Source organism: Hyperoodon ampullatus (genome assembly GCF_949752795.1).
Source record: "Hyperoodon ampullatus genome assembly, chromosome: 6".
Taxonomy (NCBI): domain Eukaryota; kingdom Metazoa; phylum Chordata; class Mammalia; order Artiodactyla; family Ziphiidae; genus Hyperoodon; species Hyperoodon ampullatus.
In genome coordinates this window covers 5,456,885-5,469,073 of record NC_136919.1, presented here as the reverse complement: position 1 = coordinate 5,469,073, position 12,189 = coordinate 5,456,885, and the positions used below count along the sequence as shown (strand labels likewise).

Here is a 12,189-nt window from a genome sequence, read left to right as displayed (position 1 = left end):
AGAGAGGGAAGTCCTGTTTTCTAGGACCTGCCTTATGCCTGACTAGGGGCTTTCCATACATTAATTCATTCAGTCTTCCCAGCAGCCTTCCCTGGGCACAGTGCTGTCCCATTATATGTATGAGGAAACTGGGACTCGGGAAGGTTAAGTCCTTGCCCCACAGTTATTAGGTTTTCGAAGCCAGGGCTGACTGCACAACTCATTTATTCCACTGTCATATCTGTGAACATCTTAAAGACAAAGGAGTCTTAAAGAGATAAAGGGATAAAGAAGCCCGAAGACTTCTAAATGTTCTCTGACTTCTCTAGAATTTGTCTTCCAGCACTGTCCCAGTAAAATCATTTCATCTCTGTATTTCTGATTTCTCCAAGAGGAGATCTAGCCTCTAATCTTGTACTTGAATTTGTTTGCTATTTGGAATTCTTGCCTTGTTAGCACTAACAAAGTCAGAAAATTGCAGTCCTCTGTTCTTGAAATACCAAATAAAAGGAATGGCTGAGAAGCCTGGTTTTGTACTGCCATTGGGGGAATCTGATGTAACCTTCAGCCGGCTCACTAAGGGAAGAATCAGACTGCTCAAGAGGGCATTTTGCAGACTCTGCAGGAGGGTATATAGTCCCGTGCGACCGTACATGAAGGTGGTGAAAAGGAACTTGTTATCCACTCCTGCTCTCAGCGCCTGGTCTACTCACAGCCAAGCTCCCAAACTGTCAGCAATAGGGTTTTTTTTGTTTTTTGTTTTGTTTTGTTTTGTTTTTGCGGTACGCGGGCCTCTCACTGTTGTGGCCTCTCCCGTTGCAGAGCACAGGCTCCGGACATGCAGGCCCAGCGGCCATGGCTCACGGGCCCAGCCGCTCCGCAGCATGTGGGATCCTCCCAGACCGGGGCACGAACCCGTGTCCCCTGCATTGGCAGGTGGACTCTCAACCACTGCGCAACCAGGGAAGCCCTCAGCAATAGTTTTACAGAGCAGGTGACCCTGCGGTGGTCTGAGGCTCTGTGTTATCGGTGCCTAGACACTGAGGTGCTTGTGTCCCTGAGGTGAGGCTCCTCACTTCTTGGCCTGCAGATCAAGAGCATTGCAAGCGGAAGTAGCAATGGAGTTACATCTCACACTGGGGTGGGACTGGCAGCAGAGCGAGATGAGAGACCCTGGTGCTGACGGGCTCGTGGTGGACCACCTCTTCAGACGGCTCGACTTGCAGAGTTATTCGCCCTCCACTCTCCTCCTTTCCATCACCTTCTCTGTGAGCGCCTGATGGGCTTGGGGGAAGACTGGCCTATGCAGGTGTTTGTAGGCCTCGCTTGGTGACATGGAGTCAATGCCCCATTGCCACCCGGAGCATGTCATTTCAGCCTCCTGTCCATGCCTGTGGCTTTGGGCAGTGATCCCATTTCAGCAGAGCTTCTTGCTGCCTTACTGTGGGTGCAATCTCATTTTAGTAAAGCACGCATCCAAAGATGGTGGGGATATGTGAGTTATCCCTCCCCTCTTCCCCCGGGAAGAGGGTTAAAGAAAAATTCCTGTTATTTAGTGTGCTGTTTGTACTCTCTCCAAGCACTTCTGTGTATATGACTTTGGCTGTTTATATGTTGCCTGTCAGATTCGCATTTCTTGTAACAAAAACTTCTCACCCATCTTGGTTTTTAGTAGTTCACTTCCTTATTTTTTTTTAAATTAATTTATGTGGCTCCAGTGGGGTTTAGTTGCGGCACGCGGGATCTTCGTTGCAGCATGTGGGGTCTTTTGTTGCGGCATGTGGGGTCTTTTGTTGCAGCACGTGGGCTTCTCTCTAGTTGCAGTGCACGGGCTCAGTAGTTGCAGCACACAGGCTCTCTAGTTGTGGCTCGCAGGTTCTAGAGTGTGTGGGCTCGGTAGTTGGCAGCACACGGGCTTAGTTGCCCCGTGGCACATGGGATCTTAGTTCCCCGACCAGGGATCGAGCCTATGTCCCCTGCATTGGAAGGCAGATTCTTAACCACTGGACCACCAGGAAAGTCCCTCATTTCCGTTTTTCCTTTAAGTCTTGGAGCCGATTCAGTGTGTAGCTGCGGGAGTGACCCACTAGATAAGCATCTGAAAGGTCAAGGGCTTAACTGAACCTCTTAGAAAGAGGAAATTAGACTGGAAGTCTTGCTGGCCCCTTAACATTCTTCAGGGCATGCCTAACTCCTATCAGATCAGAGGTAGGAGCAGCAGGGTTTTTCCTATTTCATCTGCCGTTCTCTGCACAGATCAGGCAGTGGCAAGCTTGCCCAGCAGAACGCGGGAAGCCACCGCGCTCGGTTTGGATTCGCTCTTTGTTTTCTCTAGTCTGACAAAATTTGAAGTTGGTCTTCATACGAGGAGGTCCATGAAAACCAGCCCTGTTCTTCAGAAGCAAAGGGTCTCGTGTGCAGCTGCGGGGTTGGTTCTGTGTTGAACATAACCTGTGATACCTGTGGGCATGCAGGTACCTTTCTGCAGAAGAACCTCTTCACTGGGACCTGTTGCAGCCCCGTTGTTTTGTGCCTGTAGAATCACGCCAGGAAATCCTGAGCCTGAGCACCAGAATGATTAAAAACTTGTCATCAAGATGCATGCAGGGCTTCCCTGGTGGCGCAGTGGTTGAGAGTCCACCTGCTGATGCAGGGGACACGGGTTCACGTGTCCCGGTCTGGGAGGATCCCACGTGCCACGGAGCGGCTGGGCCCGTGGGCCATGGCCGCTGAGCCTGCGCGTCCGGAGCCTGTGCTCCGCAACGGGAGAGGCCACAACAGTGAGAGGCCCGCGTACCGCAAAAAAAAAAAAAAAAAAGATGCATGCAAATCAAAGAAGGTTTCTGCTTCACTGCCACTCAGCGACCTTGGATCCTTGACTTCTCTATCATTCCCTTCTCCGCAGACACCTAGTGAGGTTCCTTCCTTCTCTGTTCTGAGAATCAGATAAGGACATTTTTCTCCCTCTGATCTCCCTCATACGTGTTCTTCATCTCTTCAGATACCTCTAACCTTTTTGGAAACAGTGGAGCCAAGACGTTTGGCGGCTTTGCCAGCTCATCATTTGGAGACCAGAAACCTGCTGGCACCTTTAGCTCTGGAGGAGGAAGTGTGGCCTCCCAAGGCTTTGGGTTTTCCACTCCAAGTAAAACAGGTACTCCTATGCCTGTTAGCCGTGGTTATCGTTAGATGCGTATTTAACATTGCATAGACCTCTGGAAGGAGGGCTCTCTGGGGTGGTCTCGGGAGAGTATGGAGTATGGATGAAGGGATCTTTTCCCCCCAAATTCGTTTTCTAATTATTGAGCATCTACTACGTTTCTGACGCTGTTCTAGGTCTCCTGAGACATGTTAAAAAGCACAGAATGCATAGCATGCAGCCCTGAAGAGAACTTCATGTTTTCTTTAGGAAGAAAGCATTGTAAATATTTAGTTGCATTTAACAACCAACGTGAGGGAACATACAGGACCATGATAACTGAAATATAAACAAGAAAGCCTCCTAAGTCAGATTTGCTTGGATGCCCATTACCTGTGATGGGCAAAACAGATTATTTCTTTAATTTCTTATGTCTATGTCATTTGTCCTCCTTCCCAAATCACTTTTTTTTTTTTTACTTTTGAGTGTACCATACATAAATGTATTGATATTCCCATACATATACAGTATCCACATATCATAACTATGCAGCTCAATTAATTTTCACAGTTGGAATATACCCATGTAGTCAGGAATAAAGAACATTAACAATGCTACTTTTTATCCCAGCATTACTTTTAAAGTATACATTTATAAACTGTGTGGCTTCTTACAATCGTGTATTATTACACTTATAATTTAAAATTTTAAAGAACAGTATATGTTTACCTGCAAAACCATACTTCATCTCTGTCAGCTGCCCCTCTATCCTGTTTCTGTCTCTGAGATCTACAGAGGGGATCTGTGCATACCTGCCCTGTTGTGTGGAAGGTTGTGTGAAAAGACTTTTTTAAGGCAGGGGGCAAAGGGGGAGGATGTTTGCTGAGCAAGCAGTTTTTTAAAATAAAGCAAATGCCCCACAGGTGAGCGGGCAGGATACTTCTCCCTTGTGTGTATGGGATGCTCTGAATTTATGGGGGGGTTGCAGAGGAAGGACCCAACCCAAGGAGCAGATGCCTGGGTGGCTTTGACTGAGGAGCAGAACTGCCCCAAATTAGTACCTGGAATCCCACCTTTTAGAACCAAAATTGCTGTGGTTTCTGAATGCACTGTGCACCTTCACTCAGACCCGTGCCTGGGCTGGGTTAGTCTATGAGTGCTAGTTTTGTTTTTTGGGGGGTTTTTTGTTTGTTTTTTTGTTTTTTGCGGTACGCGGGCCTCTCACTGCTGTGGCCTCTCCCGTTGCGGAGCACAGGCTCCGGACGCACAGGCTCAGCGGCCATGGCTCACGGGCCCAGCCGCTCTGCGGTATGTGGGATCTTCCCGGACCGGGGCACGAACCCATGTCCCCTGCATTGGCAGGCGGACTCTCAACCACTGCGCCACCAGGGAAGCCCTGAGTGCTAGTTTTTTTACAGTCCTTCCTAGAATTTAAAATGGACTAGAAATGAGCATCACAGCTCTATTCTGCCGCCACCTTTCCCTGCAGTGAATGATTTAAAAATGAAAGGGCTACAAAGGTTTTGGTCCTGCTTGACAAGGCAAATATTATTTGACTAAGAAATTTTAGTTTATTAATCATCATCAAGACTTTTAAATTTACTTTTTCAGGAACCTGATCATGTTTTCTTCGATTCTCATGTTTATCTTCTATGTTGTTCCGTATCCTGGGATCATGTCCCAGTTGATCTGAGAATTTGCCCCTTTTATTTTTGCAGTCTGAGAGAAAATGTGTCCTCCCACGTTTCAGAATACTTTTCCTATTTGATGACTTGCCCCATGAATCCACCCAGATTGGGGTCTCGAGGGATTTTTAGATTGCTGGTGTGGGTGGGTCTCTGGAGTCCCAAAAGTGCCCTTCCTCCCTTGAGTACAGTTGCAGGAGAAAATAATACCACTGGAGATCATTTGAGGAGAGGACAGGAAGTGAGACAGACTGAAAATGACCTCCTGCCACCCCCAGTCCACTGGGGTCACCCCACTGCTCTGTCAGTGGAGTTGCTGGATTTGGTGGCAGTGGCAGGGGGCAGCGTGGCACGTAGTAGTGGTGAGGGGATAGGTAGTCTTGTGAGTCACTCAGCCCTGTTCCCATCCCAGCTCTACCGCTCACCAGCTGGCTCAGCGTAGATGAGAGACATGTTCTCTGAGCCTTGGGGTCCTCACCTGTAAAGTAGGGAGTCCCAGGTTTGTTGGGAGGATTGAAGCAAACTGGTGTACAGCACCTGGCACGTGGAGGGCCCTCAGTAAATCAGAAATCTTATTATCATTGAGTACTACTAAATTTCTGTCTCTTCTGGAGGAGAAAAAATATAAGCATCTAATAAAATTGGAACCCCCTAGCATCAGGAGTGAGTTGTCTGTCTCCAGAAATAAAGCCCAAGTGACCATTCTCTTCTGTTTCACGTATCTGTGACATGGATTTGTTGTTTTGGGGGCATTGTGTGTGTGTGTGTCTGTGTGTGTGTGCACGCGTGTGTGCGTGTGTGCGTGCACTTAATCTCCTCCCCTCCCTGTCCAGTGTACTTTCTGTATCATTGTGACTTCTCATTTTTCACTCACCTTCCACCAAGAACTCTGAACACTATTGAGTACCAGGCACTAGATAAAGGCCTGTGTGTCCAGGAAGAAAGTGTAACCAGATCTGTGATCAGTCTTAAATAATTCAACTGCAAGGGTTTTTTAGCACTTTTTTTTTTTTCCAGTCTGTTATATTTGTAACCCAACAGTCTCCATTATCATGGCTTGGAATTTCACTCAAGGTTTTAAAATACAGAATGTAAACCCAAACGTGAGCCCGCACAGAAAGCACCTTCTCAGTTGTGCTTCTGCTGTTCATGGTAAATAAGCAAATGATTGAACCACAAAGTAGCAGCTAACTAAGGCGTTCAGCTGACAGCTTTTCGTGTCCAGCAGTTGATCTTTCCTGTTGCAGGTGGCCGAAGCTTGTGCTGTGATTACGCTCATAGTAAGAACGCCTGAGTGATCCCTCTATCACCGGGATTCACTTTCTGAAGGGGCGAGAATGAGGTCCCCGTCTCCCTGGGCAAATCGCCTCCTGGCTCTGCCTGGGCCACCACTCCTCCCTTCAGCCCGTAGCTCCTGGGCCGATGGGCACTGTAAGAAATGCTGCCCTTTAGAGCACACCTCTTGTACCGTTTTGCTCTGTTCTGCTCAATAGATACTCAGCAGGTGTCTCTGCTAATAGCCTAGAGTGATGTATGCAGTATCTTGGGGTTTGGGAACCCTCCTCGGGAGCAGAAGGAACAGTTAGGGAAGGACCTTCTGTCTTCCCGTGCCTGATGGGCATCCAGCAATCAGGGGAGGTGGCCTGGGCACGCCTGGCCCTTCCTGTGTGGTCACCTGCGTGCGTGCCACCCCTGCAGGCCTGTGTCCACGTGAGTGAGAGCGCTGGGAGCCTGCCCAGGGGGCCATGGACCCAGGGCTCTCCTCCCGGCTGATTGATTGCCTTATCACATTGATGCAGCAGCCTTCCTCCAGACAAGAAACGGTGTGCTTTTTTATTGAGGGGTAGTTCCTGACTGCAGAGAGAGAGCATTTTTAAAGAATTCTTCTGTACAGGGAGAGAAAGACTCCTGTGAGAGATGTGAGAGCTCTCAGGTTCTAAATAAGTAAAAGGCACCTGGCTGAGCATCAGCCTCTCCATCTCCTCTGTAACCCGGCTCGCAGATTCTCCCTGAGAGGGGATTTGAGCCTCTAATTTTATAATTTGTGTTTCCATGAAGCGAGATGCCTTGCCCATGTGATGATAAGTCATAAACTCTGACCACTTTGACAGCTGGGTAGGGATCGGCGCTTTTGAGCATGACTTTTCAGTGAGGAGTCTCAAAACGTGGCAGAGGGTCTGGGCGGGGGTCTGCCGTGCGTGGAGTTGGTTCTTGGTGGCTGTTGGATCTCACGAGACTTGGAGCTGATGAGTCCAGCTTGCCTCTGGGAGGGACCAGGGAGCTCGCAGACAAACACAGAGTCTGCTGGATTCTTAGAACTCCAAGGGGCTCTCCTACGTGGACCCCAGACCCCTCTGCTAGAAATGGAGGGGGTGGCGGGTTTGGTTGGGTCTGGGTTTGGGTTTGGGTTTGTTATTTTGCTGATAGAAAGGGTGTTGCCCTTTGCTATAGCGTTTTTTTGTTTGTTTGTTTTTACAACTTTATTGGAGTATAACTGCTTCACAATGGTGTATTAGTTTCTGCTTTGTAACGAAGTGAATCCGTTATACGTATACATCTGCTGTAGTGTTTTGAATTTGGGTTTCTAACGTACTTTTCCCTTTCTCCTCCCTCTTTTGATTTGGTTTCTCACTGCTCATTGTCTTCTCTTCCTGTCTCCTTCTTTCTTTCTCCCCGTTTCTGTTTGTTTGCCTCTGTTTTGCTCAGGTGGCTTCGGTGCTGCTCCAGTGTTTGGCAGCCCTCCTACTTTTGGGGGATCCCCTGGGTTTGGAGGGGTGCCAGCATTCGGTTCAGCCCCAGCCTTTACAAGCCCTCTGGGCTCGACGGGAGGCAAAGTGTTCGGAGAGGGTACCGCGGCCGCCAGCGCGGGAGGATTCGGGTAAGCCCCCCAGAGAGGCCTGGGCAAACCCACAGGCTCAGGTCAGCAGAAGCACTGGGGCCCAGTACTGCTGCTTTGAAAAGAAAGTTCTTCTGTTTCCCCTACTCTCGACTGAGCTGAAAGCCCCTCCCTCGAAATCAGCAAACCAGTCGCTCCAGGATTCCTGTTGTCTCCAGGGGAAGGTTCATGTCTTCCAAGGCAGACTCTGTCCAGTACATGGTGGACGTCAGCTGTGTTGCTGTCCCCTGATACGTGGAGTAGTGGCTGGCAGATCCCTGTTCTCCTGGTGGAGCTAAAAGATTGGTTAAAGGAGGAAAAACAGTCTCACCTTGGCTGCTTTACAGCCAAGATTGCCCCTTGTATGGTGACTTCTGTTAGGAAACTCTGAATGAATAGTTTTAATCAGATTCTTTCCTCTTGGGATTGTTGCGCAGAAGACCCATTGTCCTTGATCAAACAACTCCTTGTGTCCCCTGCTCCGCTCCAGACCCCCAGAGTGGGTCTTCGGTGCACAGTCCCCTGGGCCAGCTTCCTTAGGCACTGCCTGGGCCCCGTGCGTGTTTCAGAGTCTCCACGACTGCTCAGCCTTCAAGGCGGCTCTCACTCCCTTGTGCATATCCTCACTTGAAAATGCCATATTAGAGATCTGCTTTTAAGGGCCCCAGAAATTCAGTCTGGTTACCAAAACCCCATGGAAAAAATAGCCTTCACCACACCACAAATTCCCAGTAAAATATATGTGGTGATGACTACAAAGTGTCTCCTTCAAAGGAGGTATGGATGTCTGAGACGAATGTCTTATAGGCCTCTCGCCGTCCTTGTCCTCAGCACTGGCTCAGGATGTGTAAAGCTAAAGAGGTGGGGAGTGGAGCCAGGGACTTGTCTGGGAGAACTGTCAGGGTACATGGGCGGAGGGTTGGCCAGGTGAAAGCATCTTTATCTTGAAAATAAACTCAAGTGGACTTCTTATTCATACCCTTTCCTCTCCATGAAAGATGCTGGTGCAGCAGTGCTGGCGAATTTCAAGGAAAGTGAGCAAGTTGATGTATTGCTTCTTAGATTTCATGCAGAGACCAATGGGTCTTTTAAGTTTCTCCCAGGAAGTCAGGAAACCCCAAGACTTAAAGTTAAGAAAAGCTTTTAAAGGAGAGTTGGGATCGACTTAAGCCAGTATTCTGGCAGGTTCTGACGGACAATGTTCTCGCCAGTGACCGCCCGGCACATAATGCTGCAAAGTTGGTGGAAGGTTCGTGGTTGACTAGGAATCTTGAGGTTTTTATTTATTTATTTGAAACCAGCTATTTTCTTCACTAGTAAAAAAAAGGATCAGATTCTGCCTTGGCTGGGGGCTCTCCCACATAAATCCTGACTGGCTGGTTCCATTTTGTCCAGCAGAGCTGAGTACCAGCTTTGGTATGAAATCTCTGAAAGAGCCTGTCACCTTTTTTCAGGTCCCTGGCCAGGAAACTGTATCTGACCCCCACTGACATCTGAGGAGTTGCCACAGGTGTACATGAGAGACCCGAGGCAGGAGTGGGATTAGAGTAGGACTAGTGGCCTAGAATTTCCAGACAGTGGAGGAGAACTCAAACACTGGGCAAGGAGGGGCTTCATATGGCGTCCCTTTATTTTTCTTCCCGAAGCTGAGGTGAAGGTTGGCTCTGGGCTCTAGCCTGTTTGTTCGGAGAGGCTGCCACTTTAAACCAAGCAAGTCACCTCGAATCATGCGAGTCTCACTTCCTGAGACTCGGGAGGGGGGACTGAGGCCATCGGGCAGCAGAGTGACCGCGTGGCCACGCTTAACCGCAGCCTCATTTCTCGCCGGAACCCAGGTTTGGGAGCAGCAGCAACACCACGTCCTTTGGCACCCTCGCCAGTCAGAACGCCCCGACTTTCGGATCGCTGTCCCAACAGTCTTCTGCGTTCGGGACCCAGAGCGGGGGATTCTCTGCCTTCGGATCGGGCAGCGGAGGTAGGCAGCCAGACCTCTTCCCTCACCGTGGTCCCTCCTTTCATCTCCTCAGTAACTGCCTGGACACCCCCGGCCCCAAAAAAAAGAATGAGTGGTTTTACCTGGCTGTTCAGTGTAGTATTTTAAAAGCCAAAAGTGCTTGAAAGACAAAATGTTCTTTTTAGGTTTTAATTAGATTTGTAATGCTGTGCTGTTTCTTACCAAGTAAAGAAATGGCTGACCTGATTTTTCTCTCAAGATTTGAGGACCCCCCAAAATAACCTTGATTTAAAAATCAGGTTCTAGGGGCTTCCCTGGTGGCGCAGTGGTTGAGGGTCCGCCTGCTGATGCAGGGGACACGGGTTTGTGCCCCGGTCTGGGAAGATCCCACATGCCACAGAGCGCCTGGGCCCGTGAGCCATGGCTGCTGAGCCTGCACATCTGAAGCCTGTGCTCCGCAACGGGAGAGGCCACAGCAGTGAGAGGCCCGCGTACCACAAAAAAAAAAAAAAATCAGGTTCTACTAAACCTTGATTTAAAAATCAGACTCAAAAAATAAGATATAGAAAAAAATAAAAATAAGACATAGAGACTTTACAAAATGTCTTTCATTTGTTTGACACTCCGCTTCTTCACATAGTACAGTGTGTGCATTCTGCTTTTATCCTTGCACCACACTTACTAGACACAGAAGTTAGGCATCGTTATTATTTTACAAATGACACAAAAACTCCAAGGAACCAGTTTACCCAAAGGGCCAGCTGGTGAGCAGCAGAGCCAGGCCTAGAGCCCGAGTGTCTTGCTGCTCTGGCCTCAAGAAGAGGAAGCAAGTGGATGGGAGAAGTAGAAAAAACATATTTTCCCGACGCAGTGGATCTGTGTGGCATGGTGCAGCAGTGAGAGGGCGCCTACCCAAGACCCTCTGCCGGTGCCCGCCGGGGAGGAGGGAAGAACCCTGAAATACCCAGAAGACCACGGCACTTCCTGCCCGCCTGGACCTGCAGGCAGTGCAGGAGGAGGGAGACAAAGGGAGGGAAAGAATGCGGCCTAGAGACCACCTTTGTCTTTCAAGTGTGTGGTGGTGTTTTTTTGTTTTTTTTTGTTTGTTTGTTTGTTTTTTTGGCTGCGTTGGGTCTTTGGGTCTTCGTTGCTGCACATGGGCTTTCTCTAGTTGCGGCGAGCAGGGACTACTGTTTGTTGCGGTGCAGGGGCTTCTCATTGTGGTGGCTTCTCTTGTTGTGGAGCACAGGCTCTAGGGGTGTGGGCTTCAGTAGTTGCAGCATGCAGGCTCAGTAGTTGTGGCTCGAGGGCTCTAGAGCACAGACTTAGTAGTTGTGGCACACAGGCTTAGTTGCTCCGCGGCATGTGGGATCTTCCTGGACCAGGGCTCGAACCCGTGTCTCCTGCATTGTCAGGCAGATTCTTAACCACTGCGCCACAGGAAGTCCCATGTGTGTGTGTGTTTTAACTGCACCCTTTTCCTCTTTTTCAGGATTTAGCTTTGGATCATCCAGCTCGTAAGTATCTATCTTCAGTTATTTTGAGTCATTAACGAAGGATGGGGGAGTGTGTGGTACGTGAAAATACTAGCTTCTGCTCTGTTTGTACATTTTGTGCCCATTTTTCCTGGTTTAAAAGCTTGTCCTAGCAGCATGGTGGTCTGGCAGCAGGCTTTGGGTTCTGTGGACTTGCTGATCTCGGGCATGTGGCAGGAGGTGCCCGGCTTGGCCTCTCCTCAAGGGCTGAGCCTGAGAGAGAAGATTGTGCCTTCTGATGAGCAGTCTGGAAGGCAGGACTTGAGAGATGCCTTTGCTTATTTTGCTGTTCGTGTCTCAGGAGCTTCCTGGGCTCCAAGCCGATCACCAAGTCTTATTTTTTTGATCCTCGCTCTATGCGTCTGTGTAGAACTGCATGACATTAAAAACTCAGGGTCCTGAACTTTGAACACAGGGAGTGATACAAGCCCCGAAGCCCCTCCTCAGAGCAGGAGCTGATCTGCCTCTCCCGGCGCTTCCTTGCAGGTCTGTCCAGGGCTTTGGTGGCTGGAGAAGCTGAGTGGGTGTCGGTGTCCCTCTCTGTTCCTGTGACCAACTGCGTTCTCAGCTCCCCTTCACCGAGAAACCCTGGAGCAGGCCTTTGAACTGGACGTTCTCATTGAAATACACACCCCGAAAGAAACAGCAGAAACCAAACTCCAGAGATCCTTGATTGCTTGTTTTGTTTTATATGTTGTGTTGGTTGTCCCCCCGCCCCGCCCGCTATTAAACTGTTTGGCCTGATTCCATACAGAATGTATGTGGGCTTTTTCAGGTCACAGCCACGGAGAGAGGTTTCCTCATTTCTGTGGCTCTGAGAAACCTGCACAGCCTGCCATCAGCCAGCAGCATGTGTCTTCAAAGACGGCTGCCAAAAGGATCCAGCATAGGATACGGATAGGCAGGCACTTCTCCCAGACAGTCTCCCCTGGTCTCCTCGGACTGGGGCCCTCCCCAGGGGGAAGAGGTTGAGTGCTGGCCAGCGCCTTTTTTTTTTTTTTTTTTTAAGTTTTCTACATACA

The 12,189-nt window shown here is 49.3% G+C and overlaps 1 protein-coding gene across 3 annotated transcripts in view; it reads left to right on the top strand.

Annotated features, from left to right (window-relative positions):
- Positions 1-11,916, top strand: part of NUP214 (nucleoporin 214) — a gene marked incomplete at its 5' end in the record, with an annotated part of 98,939 nt that extends 87,023 nt beyond the window's left edge. For all 3 annotated transcript variants that reach the window (XM_079705673.1, XM_079705674.1, XM_079705672.1), the window contains 5 exons: positions 2,981-3,133; positions 7,510-7,681; positions 9,514-9,653; positions 11,125-11,149; positions 11,654-11,916. In XM_079705673.1, the coding sequence (XP_079561799.1) occupies positions 2,981-3,133; positions 7,510-7,681; positions 9,514-9,653; positions 11,125-11,149; positions 11,654-11,687 (524 nt within the window). In that variant the 3' untranslated portion in view covers positions 11,688-11,916. The remainder of the gene's footprint in view (positions 1-2,980; positions 3,134-7,509; positions 7,682-9,513; positions 9,654-11,124; positions 11,150-11,653) is intronic.
- Positions 11,917-12,189: the final 273 nt, after the last annotated feature.